Source organism: Tasmannia lanceolata, unplaced genomic scaffold (assembly GCF_043159265.1).
Source record: "Tasmannia lanceolata isolate RefF3 unplaced genomic scaffold, GAP_Taslan_0.1 ptg000013l, whole genome shotgun sequence".
In the NCBI taxonomy this organism is placed as follows: domain Eukaryota; kingdom Viridiplantae; phylum Streptophyta; class Magnoliopsida; order Canellales; family Winteraceae; genus Tasmannia; species Tasmannia lanceolata.
The window spans coordinates 673,936-692,548 of NW_027518690.1; the positions used below are offsets into that span (position 1 = coordinate 673,936).

General features: G+C 38.4%; 1 protein-coding gene and 1 pseudogene across 1 annotated transcript; both read right to left on the reverse strand.

Moving 5' to 3' along the window:
• Positions 1-3,922: 3,922 nt before the first annotated feature.
• On the reverse strand, positions 3,923-7,464 carry LOC143890560 (cytochrome c pseudogene; annotated as a pseudogene).
• A 2,732-nt stretch (positions 7,465-10,196) lies between these two features.
• On the reverse strand, positions 10,197-14,244 carry LOC143889405 (uncharacterized). Its single transcript, XM_077393592.1, has 2 exons — positions 13,959-14,244; positions 10,197-11,780 (listed from the first exon to the last, which is right to left on the reverse strand). Exon 2 carries the CDS (start codon positions 11,529-11,531, stop codon positions 10,356-10,358), a length of 1,176 nt encoding a protein of 391 aa, XP_077249707.1. The 5' UTR covers positions 11,532-11,780; positions 13,959-14,244; the 3' UTR covers positions 10,197-10,355.
• Positions 14,245-18,613: the final 4,369 nt, after the last annotated feature.

Consider the following 18,613-nt stretch of genomic DNA (forward strand, 5'->3'; position numbering starts at 1 on the left):
TTTTCAAAATCTATTGTACGGCTTCCACAATAGGATGATCAGACCGTACATTGATGGGCCACAACGTAAGTAGATAGGTTGTGCTAAAAAAATCATTTCCATAGGATGATCCTAGCCCTACAATCCAAAGAAGAACCACATATTATGAAAACCTCTATAGATCGGACGGTTGGGGTCATGCCATGGAAATGATTCAACATATTTGCTTTCGTGGCCCAACAAATGGACGACTTGGATCACCCTATGGTGTGATCCGTTGATAAATACTGGAGTATACGGGCCTACACCATATAAAACCTCTAGATCATCCTTTAAAGTGAGTCCACTCACTGGTGGTTTCAGAGAAATACCGTAATTCACGCGCGGCCACTATAATGAATCTGTTCTAATGCCCAAAACCCTTGAAAACCTTCTCCTCCCCGCCTATTTCTCATCAGTCTTGTAACTCGGTTAGGGTTTTCGTTTGAAATTTCTCTCTCAAACTCTGATAATCAATGGCGGAAGAAGAAATAGAAACCGGATCTACAAGTCCTGTTTCGTCAGACTACAAAAGGAAGCTCGATGATTTGGATCCGAAACCAGAGGTTTCTAGCCCTCCGCCCACCGAAACCCTAACCGAGTCAAACACGAAAACTGAAACGAACATGGAGATGAACAAAAACACGAACTCGAATGAGGTTGAGAATGCAAAACACAAAGCAGAAGAGATCTCTGATCGGTTCTCGAATTCTCTCGAGGCAAAGAGACCGCGTATTGAGGAAGAAACTGATGGTTCTGGTACATATTTATTGTTTATCTCTTTTTCCATCTGTTTGATTTCCTTGCGGTATAGTTAGTAGCTTATTTGGAGCTTAGATTTTTTTTTTATTAAGTTATGCCTGTAATCTATTATTAGATACAATGTATTTGCTAGCACGGTGTAAGCATTGTTGAAAACTCACATGGGATCTTGTAAAAGCCCCTAGTGTGTGCATTGGTTAGGGATTTGGAGTACTTAGTACAAAATAGGTTTTAGACTTTTTCTCTTTTTTTATTTTTTTTATTTTTCTGCTAATGTAAGATTGTGGAGTACCCAATAAGGCTTCTTCTCAGATAGATACCCGGAAATCTCCTTTCCATCTGTTCGATTTCCTTGCGGTAGTTAGTAGCTTATTTGGATAAGTACAAAATAGGGTTAGACTTCTTCTCTTTTCTCTTTTCTTTTTCTTTTTTGTGCGAATGAACGATTGTGGAGTACCCTAATACCTAATAAGGCTTGTTCTCAGATACCTGGAAATCTCCTTTCCATCTGCTCACATGACTTCTTGTAAAAACCCTAGTGTTTGCATTGGTCAGGGATTTGGAGTACTTGGTACAAAATAGGGTTTAGACTTTTTTCTTTATTTTTTTTCTTATTTTCTGCAATGTAAGATTGTGGATTACCTAATAAGGCCTCTTCTCAGATACCTAGAAATGTGTCTATTTGCCTCCTCCCCACATCACCCCCAAAATCATCATGGAAACTCCCACGTCAACTCCTTTTGAACTTGGAGTCCTTATTGACTCCTTTTGACCATGGTCGTGTTTTGGTACTCGTCTGCGTCAATGGAGTAATTAACGGTATTGTGTTGAGCCGGCTAGGATTTGCTTTGGCTGCGTTTTGACCTGCACCCACATTTTGAAACTGTTCTTAGAGAACCCTAGTTTTGGGTTGAATGTTCCCTCCGACAAGTCAACCGGATGGGAACATACCATATCAGGGGCCCATCTCATCAACCCCTTTCTATGGATCAAGTGTGCCACCTCAGCAGTCGTACCCATATGGATCAACTCCGCAATCCCAGCCATCATATCCATATGGGTCTGCGGCCCCACCCACTAATGATGGGTACACTCAACCATCTCCACAACCTGGGCCCAACAAGGTGAGCAAGCTCTTACCAATCCAAGCTATGGGTCTCAAGGCTCTGCCGATACGGGTTATAACAATGTACCCAATTCGGGTTATGGGGGACCACCAAGTGGACAGGTAGGGTATGTGGAGCCCACTTCGAACCCGTCGGGCTACGAGCAGTCAATGGCTCAATCAGGTTATGGTAGTCATGCTGGAACTGCACCGGTTGCTTACACTAAAACCTTGTCTCCGCAGCCTGGATATGCTCAATACGAATCGGGCCAAATGTATGTCCAGCAGTGATATTTTTGTGCTGGTTTCTCTGAGATGTAAGATGGTAAGTGTTTCCTTGGTATTTCACATGGGCAGCAGTGATATTTTTGTGCTGGTTTCTCTCAGAAGTAAGATGGTAAGTGTTTCCTTGGTATTTCACATGTAGGTAGCATTAGCAGTTTTTCACTAGGTCTATTTCTGACTTAATTCATGGAGTTTCCAGGTTTTTTAGTGGTAAACTGTCATGTTTCTTACCATAAAAAAAAAACTGTCATGTTTCTTTTTTGATGGATATCTTTAATCAGGGCTGATGCCTGTTTTCAAGATTGTGATTTTCTTTATGGGCTGTTTGGAAACGTGGATTTTAGAATCCAGGTGTTAGTTTGAAAGCGGTGTAAAATTCTGGATTTTACAATCCATTATCTTGAATTTTAAGAAATCCAGATTTTAGAAATCTCTCCCCCATCTTGAGATTTCTAAAACCTGAAAACACTCGACGATCTCCTACTCTCTCGCTCAACGGAAAGCGCGAGAAATCAGAAAACAACGGACGGTCTCCTACTCTCATCTCCCATACCGGATTTTGAGGAAATCTAAGATTCTAAAATCCGCATAACCAACAGCCCCTATAGGATTGCTTCTTTCCATGGATTGTGGGTCTATTCTGAACTTTACATTTGGTAGATTGGAGCTTGTTTTGTCATTGGCAGCCTCATGGCCCTTCTACTCCAGCCTTGCTTGCCTGTTCTTGCTAAATGTGTGGTTGATCTGGGCTTTGTTCACTCTAGGATTATGTGAAACAACTTTGTCTCTAGTTTCTCTGGGGTCTCATCTCATATGTTGTGTGGATTTATTCAAGATAAAATTATCCAAGGAGGTAGCAAATCCCTGGAACAGCTTATCCAAGGATTTTCATCCCTGTGAACAGTTCCATTCCGGTTCAAAAGTTGCTGTGATGGACAATCCTAACAAAAATCCAGTTGGAAAATTCTAGTTTTTGGGTTTTTGGCCAAGAGCTAGTAGAAAATTCGCACAACGTATACTGGTGATTGATATTGTTGAGAACATGTTTTGATAATGGTGCAGACTCCCTTGTTTTGTATGTTTTAACCAGGTGTCATGTTAGTGCCTGTAGCCTCTATAGACATGCATATTAAGGTCCTTTTCATTTTGGATTTTGATAAATGATTTTGAGCCCCAAAATTATTAGAATTGTATTTAATGCTATTGATAATTTGATAATGAGCCTAGCTTAACTTGTCTTTTACTCTTTAACCAATCGTCAAAAGCTAATAACATTTCCCAAAAATCTATGCAGCCAATTACAAAATATTATTTACTCTCGAGCAAGAGTTTACGGTATTTTTTATTATATTTTTTTGTTATTGTATTCTCGGGCAACGTGGAGACGCTCAAACACAATTGTAATCCCATCCCTGTGAAATGATATCAGCACAACCATGTTTTAATAATTGAACAAACCCAACTTGTCTTTTCTTTTTTTAATAAGCTTGTGAGAGCTTTTTGGGAAATGTACAACCATGTTTTGACAATGGGAGATCCCCGTGTTTCACACTTTTTGAACCAGATATCAAAAGCTATCTACAATTCCCAAAATGCTGTGAACACCCAAATACAGAAGTGTAAAACAAGGTGAGTAGTCCCATTATCAACACCCAAAGATATCAATTCCCAATGATAATACAGCCAAAATGAACAAATCAGATATGTGCATTGAACAAATCAGATCTAAGTATAGATTGATATCTTGCCCACTCTCAACTACCATGCTTGAAAAAGAAAAGAAAAATCCCCTTAAGGGTCTTCTTTATCTGATGTGGCTTGCTTGGAGATGAACAATGAGATCTGCACGTTCTTTGGGCTTCTTCAGACCTGGAAAAACCATCTTTGTTCCAGCTATGTACTGCATAACAAATGGCATGCAAATTATAATCAAACAGTGGATAAAGAGAACAATTACTTGAAATTCAAATACAATTGTTCAAAAGTTATACCATTTCAGAATATAGAAAATATATAGAAGATTTCGCACTGGAGTAGCCAAAGAAGTTACAATGATCCCGCATTAGAAAACATGTCTATTTGTGAATAGGTGTGGGCAATGATATTTTCACCCCCCCTGCGGTAAGCATTCGCTCCCCTTTTGACATCAAAAAGCGTTAAAGTTGCCCACTGTTCACGTTGTAAGGGGTGCGAATGCGTACAGCAAGGAGTGAAAATATCATCGCCCATAGGTGTTGGTTTATGCACAATAAAATTGTGCATGAATTTCCATAAGATCATGAAGTGTGTATTATGCGTATAATCTGGTCCATAGATCAGTTCTGACATATGCAATCCAAAATGATTTCATCAATCAACACATACCTTCTTGGGATTAAGCAAGTACTCATACAAAGTTTTCTCATCCCAGACGATAGCCGCGTTCTTGTTAGCAGCAGAGTAGGAGTATCTGTGCCAGACTTCCTTCCAAATAGACCATGTAGGTTGGGTCCTAGAAATTCAAAAATCAGAGTAAAATAATGAGGGAACAGAGAAAATCCAGGCTTAAAACCATTAGAACATATATGATTTCCTATATGCAGTCCAGAATGATATAGCTAGCATATAAGCTTTAAAATATTGAATTAGAAACCATAAAATTTCCAAGCATTTCAGTCCCATAAAATATAGAACAAAGAAGCCAAACAATTAGCTGTACTAACTTCAACACAAAACAGATAAAACACATGGATAACCATGGCAACAGGGATTCCAGAATGTTCAGAGTCCACATGGAAGAGCCACATAAGGGAATACAGAATTTTCCTATTACTCAAAGCTACTCAGTTGACCTCTTCTCTCCCTTTGATGCCATTTCTATAGGGGACATGTTGTAGCAAGTACAAAATCAGTTTACTACTTAGTAAGATAAGAGGTTAAGTGGTTCAAATGTTCTGATATAGTTTCCTTCACTTTGTGCCATGAAATTCATTTGTACAAGGATGGAATACAATTTTGGTCCAACCAGTAGTATCAAATCTAGACAGATATCTAATGACTTTAAACTTATTAATATAGCAAATTCTGAACAATCACTGTTTAAAAAACTCCTTCGACTACCTTTTCTTCACAGGAGTACCAAGTCAGATCAAAACTCCATTGACTCGCTCGAGGTAATGAATAATTAACTGCATCAATCTTTGACTAGCCCGAGTTGACTCCCTTCTATCTTGGTTGAGATCTCACCGAAGTCCGAGTTTTGAAACACTGATCACATGACGCAACGAATATTACAAGAATTTTTTTTGGTCGGTAATATTACAAGATTTGCTCAACATACTGCAAGGATTAGAAGATATATATTTTCTATGCAAACCAGTGAAGTCGTGCGGACAGATGCTTGGGAGCATTTCTGCAGTAGCTCCAATATTCCGCATAAGGCAAGGTTTTGACATGTTGGGCCAGAGAGGTTTAAAAAAACTGTGAACCATCATGGAATGCAGGCCCATGGCCCAATTCAACAGGTGTTACTACTTCACGGCCATGCTTTTAATGACTGTGCATTTGATCCTAGCTGACGAACCCAAGAAAAGAAAATGAGGACAATGATTTCTATAATAAGACGAAGTCGTCTAGAACTACAAATTAAATGGGAATGCTAGAGTGATTTAAACTGAACTTCAAACTCCATTTGCACATCCATATTGAGTACACATTACATGCTTTTTAGAGAGGCTTCAAGCATTGCTTTATATAAATTTGAAATCAAACTACATAAAATTTAGGATAAAGAAAGGAATAGAAGCTGAATTCATGAAGATGATAGGTACAACATTATGAAATTCTTCCTTCTTTTTTCAACAATTGGTAAATGCCAACTTTGAGGAGGAGGCAAGGAGGATTTCAACCAGTACCTCACAGTGTTTCAAAAACACTTGTGCGGGTAAAAACACAGCCAAAGCAAATCCTAGTCAACTCGACACAATGCAGTCGAGTACTCGGTTGATACAGCTGAGTATTCAGTTAATGCAGTCACAACTCGAGAGAATCAAAGGACTTCTGACTGACTTTGTAGGGCAAAACAGACTCAGACAAGAATGCGGCCAAGGTAAAAGGGAGTAACTTTGGGCAGTCCATGATGACGCGGGGGAGTTTTGAAACTCTGGTAACACATACAAATCACATGCCATAATGGCATGACTATATAGTAATAACTACTAAATTCATATTCATGTGTACATCTATATTATATATACATGGTTTTATCTTTTTAGCAAAAAAAGTTTGGAAGCTAATTGTCTTTTCCCCACTTATGGCGATATTAAGCCTGTTATTTGAACTTTCATTCAATTTGAATCAATAAAATGAACACATGCCCCAACTGGCAGAAGTTGGAATTAGAACATTTTGGCCTCAGAACTAGAAGTAACTTAAGCCATTAATCATAGCATAGAACTAGAAGTAACTTAACCCATAAATCATAACATAGAGAGATGTTACGGTCCTCAGTGAGGGCAGGAGTGGGTAAGGGACTAGGTGGGACCCAGCCTGATATGGGACAGGTTTAAAGGGCCTAGCCTAACTCATGCCTTTAGCTTTGGAGCTGTTGGCGTATTGGTTAGCTACGTCACATTTGGTATCAGAGCAACCACCGTGTTCCCGTGTTTAGTCATGGAAGGTGCAACTTGTGGAGAGGACAACTTGGAAAGCGTTATCTGGTAAAAAGCTATAGGGAAAGCTACCAGAGTGAAGTTGCCACTAGTGGGCCGCTGCGGAAAAGGCTACCTAAAAAGGAGGGAGGGGGTGAAAGCTGTCATAGAGTGGGCCGCTGAAGATAGCAGAAGCATGGCAGAATGTTACGGTCCCGAGTGAAAGCATGCCTAGATATGGGACTAGGTGGGACCCAACCTGATATGGGAGGGGTTTAAACGGCCTAGCCTAACACGTTCCATCATCTCTAGACTTTTTGGCATATTGGTTAAATAGAATCCAACACAAAGAAATGACGGGCAATCCATATGTCTCAGCATTTTACTATCTAAGTGCACCTTTTACAAGAAAAAAAAAAAAAACGGTACAATTATTTTCACAAAAGGAATTCCAACACTAGAAAAAAATACGAATGAATCTCCAAAAAATGAACCACCGAAGAGGAAGGAGATGAAGAAGAGATGAGATGGAGAATGTGTACCTTGCTTGTGTCCACCTCCTTTTTCAACCGTATGGCATTGAGCGGACTTCATCTTGCAAAACCAGGCTTTAGAAATTGAGATTTGTTGTGTGTTTATATCATCACAGGATGAAATGCGGTTCATGCTGGCGGGAACTTTCTACAAGGCAGTTAGGCACTCTACCGTTTATTTTATTGAAATGGCGATATTGCCCTTTATACTTTATGTAATGCCTAGTACTTTCAAGTATTGTAGAAGGTAGTCCGACTCATAGGGCTGCAACTTCGGCTGGGCTCAACCCTAACCAACGGGTTGGACCGGATTTTCGGGTTCCGGTCCAGACAGAAATCGAAATCGGTAATACCCAAAATGGTAGTTTATTTCGGGGCCGAAATTTCAAAATTTCGGTTATCCCAAAATTTAAGGGATTTCACCCAAAAATCTCAATTTATAATAATTATTTAATATTATCCCAAAATTTCGGCAGAAATTATGTATAAGATAAAATAGCCGTTATTTCAATTTTGTCCGAAATTTTGATTTCGGTGAGGACTAAAAACGCATTCCGAAACCGAAATTTCAAACCATGTTCATGACTACCTTTTACACTACAAGTGAGTTGCCCGAGTAAGAAAAAGGGTGTATATATCATTTCCCTTTTCAAAATTTTCCATTTCATAATCTCCGTGTTATGTTTTTTTTTTGGTTTTTTTTGCCTTAGCCTAACCCAAACTCAACCTGACCTAATAAGGAAAGAAAAGGGTTTAGAGATTTAGAGGCAGCAACACACAATCAGAGCCACAACCTATGAATCGATTGGTTCATTTTTAGCCTTGAAATTTCAAAAAATAAGGGGTATTTTTGTAAATGATGAAACATAAACAGGTCTAGGAGACTAGGACATTCCTAACGGACATTTTCAACGGTGTCGGGTGGGGTCCCATCTGATTAAAAAAATAAATGTAGGAAAGTTATATACTCGCTCCTTTTCTTTGAGCCACCCCCCTCTACTCTCTTTAAACTTGAAGGGGGTGACCAGGGAAAGAGGTGGAGGTGAATATATCATTTCCCTAGTTGTGAAAATATCACACATGGTAGACTAGCAGATTGATAATATTAACAGATGAGATCATTTTAAAAGATATTTCCTTTCCAAACGTATACTTTCTTTGACTGATCTGAACCGTCCATTTGACAAGCCATGTTATCGTAAACTTTAGGTTAAAATAATGTACAGGCGTAAAGCAATATCAACATCCAATGACACATACATTTAGTTGTTGAACGTAAACTTTTGTTCAAAAAAAGACTAAACTTTTGGTTTTACATAGTTTTGACCGTCCATGCTCAACAACAAAAATTCACATGACTGATGTTACAATTGGATGTTGCACTAGAACTTTTGTGCAAGACATTGGTGTCATTATCAAGCCAATGAGACTTGCTAGGGACCATCACAGAGGATCGAAATTTCAAAATTTCAGCCGAAATCCAGCTAAACTAATAAAAGACTATTTTATTTGATATAAAATTTCAGGTGAAATTTCGGTAAAATATTAACTTAATTTTTTTAAACAAAACAGATTTTTGAGTGAAATTTCGGCTGAAATAAAATACCATTTCGGGTATAGCTGATTTCGGTGTCTGTCTCCACCTTAAAACCATGCTCACATGCAACATTTCTGCAAACAATAAAGAGCTATAGACGCAGATATTTCACAAACTTGGAATATCTGAATTGCCCAATTCGTAAATGAGCTGAGAAACCAAACTCTGTTTGGTTGCCGGGTTTTTTTTGGTTCCTGGGATTTATGTGGGAGAAAAAAATCCGAAAGAGATTGGTGGGGAAAAAAAAGTACTAGAAGTATCCGGTAAAATAAAAATCCCATGTTTGGTTGACCGGACACTATTGTGGAAAAACAAAAACTTTGTTTGGTTGCTTGAACTTTTGGGAAGAAAAAAATTCTTCTCAAGCTTATTTTTGGTTCCTCGGATTATTTTGGGATGGGATGAAAAGGCAATCATTACAAAACTGGGATTAAAAAATTCACCACACAAGCAATCATTACAAGAGTGGGATTAAAAAAAACCTAGTGCTAAAAGGCAACCAAACATGGGATGGGACCAAAATTTTACTAAAACTTCGCTGGACAAAAATTTAACTGGCAACCAAACGGAGAGAATTGGGTGCAAATATTTCACAAGCTTGGAATATCTGAATTGCCCAATTCGTAAATGAGCTGAGAAACCAAACTCTGTTTGGTTGCCTGGTTTTTTTTGGTTCCTGGGATTTATGTGGGAGAAAAAAATCCGAAAGAGATTGGTGGGAAAAAAAAAAAGTACTAGAAGTATCCGGTAAAATAAAAATCCCATGTTTGGTTGACCGGACTATTGTGGAAAAACAAAAACTTTGTTTGGTTGCTTGAACTTTTGGGGAGAAAAAAATTCTTCTCAAGCTTATTTTTGGTTCCTGGGATTATTTTGGGATGGGATGAAACGGCAATCATTACAAAAGTGGGATTAAAAAATTCACCACACAAGCAATCATTACAAGAGTGGGATTAAAAAAAACCTAGTGCTAAAAGGCAACCAAACATGGGATGGGACCAAAATTTTACTAAAACTTCCTTGGACAAAAATTGGACAAAAATTTAACTGGCAACCAAACGGAGAGAATTGGGTGCAGATATTTCACAAACTGCCCAATTCGTAAATGAGCTGAGAAACAACTAAACGAAGGAGAATTGGGTGCCCTCCAAGTAGGCGAAAGCGCTTACCAGAAAGGGGAAAAAACCATTTCCCCTTCAAAAGGGCCTTTACCTGCTTAAGAACCTGTAAAGGGCTCAAGGAAAACAACTAATTATAAGCAAAACAGAGAGGAGCGAAATGGGTCCCTCTCATAATAGAGAGTTAAGAATATAGCTTCCTAATGCCTATGAACAAGCAAATCCTTATTTAAATTGTAACTAGACCCCTTTACATAAACTTTCGCTTTACTTCCACAAAACTGATCATAACAAGAAAATTGCTACATCTTAGTAATGGGAAACATCTTGAAGAGGGATGATCACAGGCTGGCCTGGAAGCGCTGGGGAGTCCGGGGCAGAAGCAGCATCGTCGTCTTTGATCATTGTTCGAAAAGAGATGGAGCCACCCGTCATCAACCCATACGAGTTTCTTTCTACGCTGGTATTCGAAGCTGTCTCAAGAAGGCCCTGGTTGGCTATTAACGAAGAAGTGTCATTATCATTTAAGGGGGGTGTTGCTCCTGTGTCTCCCAATTGCCGAAGGCTCCCCACAGCTAAGGAATCTGCAATGGGGCAATATACTAGTATGCCGATTGCCACTGTTGCGCAAGATAACAGCATGAGAAAAGCTAGGAACACAAGGGCTTCAAATGCTACGTACCCTGGCCGAGAGAACACGGAAAGACACAGGAAAATAACCCGAAAGGGAAGGAAAGTGATAACAGAGATGATCAGCAAGTATACTCTCCTTCGCAATCCCTTATTGATCACCAAGGATAACATTCGCTTTCCCAGGAATAAGAAGTAGCAAATTAAGAGAGTAGAGAAGAGTCCGAGAAGAATCGTACTTAGTAAGGGGTAGGTACAGAGGGCAATCTTACTATGACCATCGGTAACCGAAGAAATGCTTGTTCTTGTAAAGTACTTTGGCAACTTCGCGGTGTGACTCTTTTCATTATTGAGCTTGGGTCCAATTAAAACAAGGACAAGCTGAGTGATGAATACTGGGAAGCAAAAGAGGAGTATATAACCAAATGTCTTGCTGGTCCGGTACTGGTTTAAAGCCCCCAAGTTTCTTCTCCGCCGCAAGGATGCGTGAAGGAGAAGTATGATAGTGAGAAACAGACTTGGCTCTGCAAACCCTAGATTTGAAAGGATGTAAAACTTGCAAAGATCTTCTTGCCATTTCTGGCTAAGGGCATGTAGAGCCCTTCCTCTCCCTTCTTTCAGCAAACTTAGGCGAATGATCTCGCCCAAACCCCACCAAATGATGATTAAGACGAGAACGATTCGGATAATCCAAGGGCCGTTAAAATAACTAAGTTGAAGAAAACCTTGTCTCCGGGTTCGAGAGCGGAAGTACAGTGAATAGCATATGCAGAACAAGCTAAGCAGTACCAAGAAAGAGACTAGACAGATTGTCACCACACCGAATGCATCGGCGGCTAGTCTGGTCAGGGGCATTACCCGAATCACAGATTCCACGCATGCTCTCAGCCAGCATGGATACGGAAAGGGCCCTCCGATGCCCGTGGATGTGTTCTCCTCGAATTACAGAAAGTATAAACCAAATTCTTCAAATTATTTTAGGATGAGACAGCTCTCCACGAACCCAGAAGACTTGAGATAAAAACAAGCACTGCAGGTTTGACTAGATTCTAGGAGCCAAACAACAACAATCAAAATCTTCTCCAGCATCACATTTCAGCCTGCCTACAAGAAACATTAAGACACAGATCAATCAGAAATGCATTATCATGCACTTTTTACTAGGACCAAAAGAAGATCGCATTAATCCTCAAGAAAACATTTCAACAATACATTTATTAATATTCAAAGTTTCAAACGATAACAATGTTGAAATTTAATGCATGAATCAAAAAATAAAATATGTTAATTCAAAGAAATAAACCCAGCATAGCCCGTAAATAATGCAACTCTAAAAATCACAGAGCAAGAATACCCAGTATTAATAAAATGGATCTAGTCAATATACAGTACATACAACCATGCCAAACTCAAAAGCACCCACATAAATTTCTCTGAAAGCAAAAGAAAACTGCAGATTGAAGATGAATTATAACTGTTACACGAAAAGGATATATTACAAGGGCATACTTCTGCCCCCAAAGAGTAGACTCATTCAACGAATTCCATCATAAAACATCAAAAATTCCAATAAATATAGAAAATTAATGAGAACTAACATGACAGTAACGGCAACAAAAGCCAAAACCATGGGGCATCTTGTGATTTAAACCATGCTTCACTGTCAACAACAAAAGAAACTGAATTCCTAGGACACATCACAAATGTCCCTCCAACATCACTGTCAACAACCAAAGAAACTGAATTGTGAATTCCTAGGAAACATCACAAATGACCCTCCAACATCACAAATGTCTGTGAATCTTAAAAAAATTATTCAGAAATAGCAATAAAAAGAACAATCTTACCAGTTAGCAACATCTCCTCAAAAGCCAGACATAGTGAATGCATTAGCAGTTCACAAAACACAAATCTTTTAAAATAGAGGAAAGAAAGAAAATGATAAATTTCATATAAATCACAAGTTAACGATCAAATTACAGTTATTCTACAAGAGACATTGGCAATTTCCATGGAACCTTAAGCTTTGCTCAAACTCAAAGCAGGCATCATTTCCATTTAATCTCTATTATTTCTAATCATAAACTCAAAGCCAGTCGCCCAGTCTTACTCCAGTTCAACAAAAAAAAAAACCCAAAATTTCCTTATTCAATAAAGAATCTTCTCCTGCTAGAATAAAAAGCATCATAATAGCAAGTAGCAAAAACCCCAAAATGTTCAAAGCATGTTCACGTAGAGTCTAGTTCATCGTGTAAATGGACAGTCTACCAAAAAGGCCAAATTTTGCGTCAAAGTTCACGTACTTCTACACCTAAACCCCAAAAGTAGCATAAAAAAGATTTCCAAACATCTCCAAACTGTTTTTCTGAAACTCAAAACCGGTCGTGGTATAAAAAAAAGCCCATTTTTTCCTAATCGTGAAGTCAGAATCAGTATATATTCAACCCTCAAGAAAACAAAATTCGGAAGAACCTCTGAACTTAATTCCAGCAATCCATCACAAAATCAAAACACGTTCAAACCCATTTCCGTCACAGAAGTACAGAACACATTTCCTTCAATACCCACAAACAAGACACATTCCCACAAAACACGTACTTTATTTCAATAACACGCAATAATAATATAAAAGAGCAAGAAATTTTCCACTTCATCAACCGTTTTCGTCCTAGAAAACACAAAAGCTTCAAAAAATCTCTAAAATCCTACCATAAATCGCACGAAAGACAACAAAACAAAATATTTCAGGGGAAAAAAAACTTTACTTGATTGTAATAGGCATTTCGAGCATTTCAGGTTGTTGAAAAAAAAAACAAATTTCTTCAACAAAAAAAAAAAGAAAAAGTTTCCTTATCTTCATAATCACAAACCTAAACTCGCACTTTATTTCAAAAACATACAAATAATAAAAAAGAGCACGAAATTTCCCACTTGTCAACCGTTTTCGTCCTAAAAAAACAAAAGCTTCCAAAAATCTCTAAAATTCCTCCATAAATCACAGTTAAGGCAACAAAAATACAGAAAACAAAGAAAAATTCAATAACTCCCAAAAATATAAAGATTCCGGCACTGTTTTCCGTCAATCAAAGACAAAACAAAGAGAAAAGCAGGTAAATATCTAGAAATCCATAAAATGACAGGCATTCCTTCTATAAATCGCATGAAAGGCCACACAACAACAACAAAAATAAGAGAAAAAACAAAAAATCCAAAAATTATAAAGATTCCAGCATTGTTTTTCCGTCAATCAAAGCCAAAACAAAGAGAAAAGCACGAAAATACCTAAAAATCCGTGAAATGAAGGGCATTCCTTCTCGAAGCCACGATCCACACGCCTCCAAACAGAGAAACCCTAATTTTTTACTCTATCCCGCCAAAAAAATATCAAAATTCAACTGAAGAGAGATCAAACGGAAGCTCTGAGAACGGAGATTCTCGATCTGGAAAGATTCAACCGAGATTGTGAAAGATTCTGAGTATGATTCAAACCCTAGAAAGAAAAAAAAAACAGAGGAAAGGACGAACAATAGAGGGAAAGATGAGAGAGGAGCTGCAAAACAAAACCAGGAAGAGAAAAAAGATGGTTTGGGTTGTTTACAGGCTGTCTCCAGCTGTAATTTCCGAGCCTAAAGGTTCGGATACGCAGGAGAGGTTCGGAAAGTATCCGAGGCTGAGTTTATAGTAGTTGTGTTTTTGTAGTTGGGAAATTACTACATCCTCCACATTCTTTGCGATAATTACGGGAGTAGCATAATTTTTGTCAATTGACGAGAATACCCTGCTTAATGACCAAAACACCCTTAACCATATATGGTGTAAGCCCCTATTGTCCAGTATTTTTCAGAAAGTATCTAAATTGTCATGTGCCCAAAAAATCATTTCTAAGGATGATCCCAACCCTCCAATCTATAGGTATTTTCATAAATGTGGCTCTTCGATAGATCAGATGCCTAGGATCTTCCTATGGAAATGATTTTTTGGGGATAACGTAGTAACGTTGTGGCCCATCAAATGGATGGTTTTGATCATTCGTACAGTACTTTTTTAAAAATACTGGACAATACAGGCTTACACCATATAATATATCAATTTTACATTAAAAAAGACGGGTTTATCTATCCTTGAAAAAATCAGTTTTTTAAAGCCATTTTTGGATTGCAAGAAAAACATTGGAAAATCTTCTTCTTTCCTCAATTTGGAGGGAAATAATATGGTCATGGTTAATTCAGAGGTATGTCAAAGCCATGGTTTTAAATTTCGGTCGAAATTTCCGTTTTTCCTAAATTTGACCTAAAAAATCTGTTTTTTTTTAAATTAAATTAATATTTCACCGAAATTTAATATTGAATAAAATATTGGTTTCGATTTTTGTACCAGATTTCGACCGAAATTTCAAAATTTCAGGGTCCAAAACCGGTACCGAAACCGAAATTTTAAACCTTGATCAAGGCCCACTGATAAAAAAAAATTGAATATGGTTGCTTCAAATGATCGTTAATGTGTGTAAAAAAGGTAGAAATTTTTAAAAATATTTGTTCTCAACGTTTTCAGACAATTCCTACAATCCAAACGAAAATGTTTGGTAGAAAAAAAAAAATTCATAGGATCCTTATTTACAGAGTATTTACCGAGATTGATTTCATGGTTGCCAACAAAAATGCCCTTAAATTAATGTAGTTTCTTTTATTGAGTGTGGATCATTGCCTTTTTATTATTTAATTGTTTGCCTTTTTATTATTTATTTAAATGTCCATTTAGAGGACTCATGCTAAAAAAGTTTGAAATATAAACATGGACACCATATAAAAACTCATTACAGAGTTATAGTATGAAATGTTGAATGTTATCATTTCTCTACTTTTCCATTAAAAATAGAACAAAACAATCTAGGGAAGTGGTATATTCACCCCCTTTTCTCCGTAGGCAACCCCCTCTAATGTATTTATGAGTTATGACTACTCGGGATGGCCTGGAGGAAGAAAATGGTACGAATAAATGAACGGTTTAGATCAACCAGTAATGTAGGCCCCGCTATTTACTTTTCGGCAGGATCATCCTATGGAGAATGTTTTCGGCAGCAAGACCTATTTACTTTGCGCATCAACAAATGAACGGTATAGATCAACCAGTAATGTAGGCCCCGCTATATTTTTTTTGCCACACTTCATGTAAGTCCTTTTTTTGATATGTAAGCTGGTTACACTACAATGGGGTGGGTAAGAGGAAGAAGAGAGGGCAAATATATAATTTTTCTAAAAATTTATCCCAAATATGAGCGTCATGATCATCCTATGGAGAATTATTTTTTTTCCCTATCACGACCTACCTACATTGGGGATCAACAAATGAACGGTTTAGATCACCCAATAATGTGGGCCCCACCATATTGTTTTTGCTACACTTCATGCAAGTCCTTCGATATAAAAACTTATAAAGAAGGGTAGTTTGGTCATTTTGAGCAGGTTTTCCCGGCCGTTAGGGGTGTCAACGGATCCACTTCGGATCGGATCCACCTATGTCTTAGTCACGATCCGTTCAAATCACATATCGGTCGGATCGGATTCGAAGTGTTCTTCGGATCCTACTTCTTGTGTCCCGGTCATGGTCCATTTCAAATCGGACCGTCCATTGGAGTGTCCTAGTAGGTCCTACTTACAAAACAACAAAAACCTCAGCCTTCTTCATTTGAAATGAACTCCAAAACTTCCTTAATTCAAAAAAGAATTAGTCACTTATCTAATAATAATCCATGATTTTGATGAAGAATAGGATTTATTGTTGAAAAGAACTCCAATGTTCGAGGGGCGCGACAATAAAACTTTTGAGTAACTAATCCTTGTTGAAGGTGAGTGGCAAGTTTACAGGAAGAAAAATCGATTGAGGATAGGAAGAAAAAAAGATACCTAGAAAAGGGAGAAAGTGGAAAGTTGTAAGCTAAGTAATATTTAGTTCATTTTTATGAAAATACCCCTCCTTTAAGTATTAATATAAGAAATATTTTGAAAGTATTTTAGTAAAAGGATTTCGGATAGTGACTATCCATCAGATTTTTTTGCCATGTCTTGATCACAAAATTCGGATCTCACGAAGGCGATCCATACGGCCGTCTAAAATACTTGAAATAGAGATATTTCGCCTGCCTCGGAGCATTGGGCCCGGGTCGTATGTGGGACCCGCATAATTGACTGGCTACAGCAAGTCGAACAGCATGTTGACAGGATGAAACGGTATCATGTACGACAACCGCGAATAACGGATCTACGAGGCTCCGTTATTTAGACCGGACCCTCCGCATACTTCATTGATATAACCGCCCCCTCGATTTGATATCCACACTCTTCTTTTTTGGTTTTAAACCTGTTATTATTAGCTGTTTAAAAACTGTCAGCAAGCTGGCAACAGCTAATAAGGGAAATGGAGCACGAAACCTCATTATTTGTAACGATCAAACGGTTAGGATCATCGAACGGTTAAATTTATATCATGGTGGGCTCTACTTGATGATGACTACCAACAGTAGGGCCCACCTATTTGGATGATCTAAACTGATCATTAGTTTATCTCCACCGTAGATAAGTTCGTGCCCAAAAATTTTGGTTAATAGGATGATCCTAGCCCTTCGATTCCTGCAAGCTTCCATAGCATTATTATTTGATCGTTTTGAGCCATCCATTTGGCATCTGGAGCGTGAGTCGTGGAGAAGATTTCGGAGGCTTTGTCCATCAGGAGAGCAATAGATGAATGGTTTAGATCATTCAAAGAGGTGGGAACCACTGTATGGTCTCATACCACTAGGGTCTAGATTAGCCGTACGATCAGCTTTGGCCCCCACAAGGGGACATGAGTGTGAAATATATGCCGTTGATCTTTTAGACCATGATGAGGCAAGCCGAATGATCTTGGACCGATGCGAATAGGACATCTTAAGATAAAATGGCTACACAAATCAATGGTTTAGCTTTACTTGGTATGGTTGTTCGGGTCTTGGGAAAAGAGAATTATGCAAAATAATTTTTTTGTTGAAAAATACTCAATGACTAAAAAATTCTGAAAATTCTAAAAAAATTCTCCACTCTCTGAAGGCGCTCCAAAAAGGAAAGTCCGGATTGAAGATAGTTAGTATATAAACAAATTCCCATGAGGAAACTTGGTACTTATCGAGATAAGTATGGAACTAACTCCAAGGAAAATCGACCAATAAGTAAAGACTCCTACCAGGGAAAGTCTCATAAACTGCCTTGGACTCCTCCTTATTAAAAGAGACCCCATGCTCTCAGAGTCAAAGGTACGCATCTTCCCATCATCTTCCTAGCTTTCTAGTTTCATTGCTTGGTTCTCATGTGTGCCGATTTTTAACTTGAGCGTCGGAGTGATATCCTGGAGTCCACACTCCAGGACCCTAACACGTTTTCTACGAGCACAAATTAAGAACAGATTGGAGCTCCACCATCCATCAACCCTTGAACCAGATCTCGGCATCATCAAATTGGCGCCGACTGTGAGAATCTTCAAATTCTAAGATGAGGAACACCACAAACCCGAATCCAAGCAATATCGTCGCTAGAAGCCAGGCTAATCAAACTTCCGGCTCCACTTGAGTCCCTCCAATGGGAGGAAACCAGCTTCCCCAAGTTGACAAATCTCCGACGTTGTCCGCCGTGACGTTGCCGGCCGGACCTACCATGGAGCAGTTCAACAACTTATCGCGACAGATGAAAAATGTGACGGATACTCTGCAACTCCTCATTGGCAATATGAAGAATCTACCGGCCGAAGACCATACAATCCTTCCTAAGGAGCCCTAAGGGGTAACGACCAACGAGATAGAGATATGACATTCTAAATCATTCTAGATCTTAAATATTCGTTGGGTGGGTTTGAGATTAGACATCTCTTACTACCTTAGGCATTGCCTTTACACACGTAGTAGGGTGACT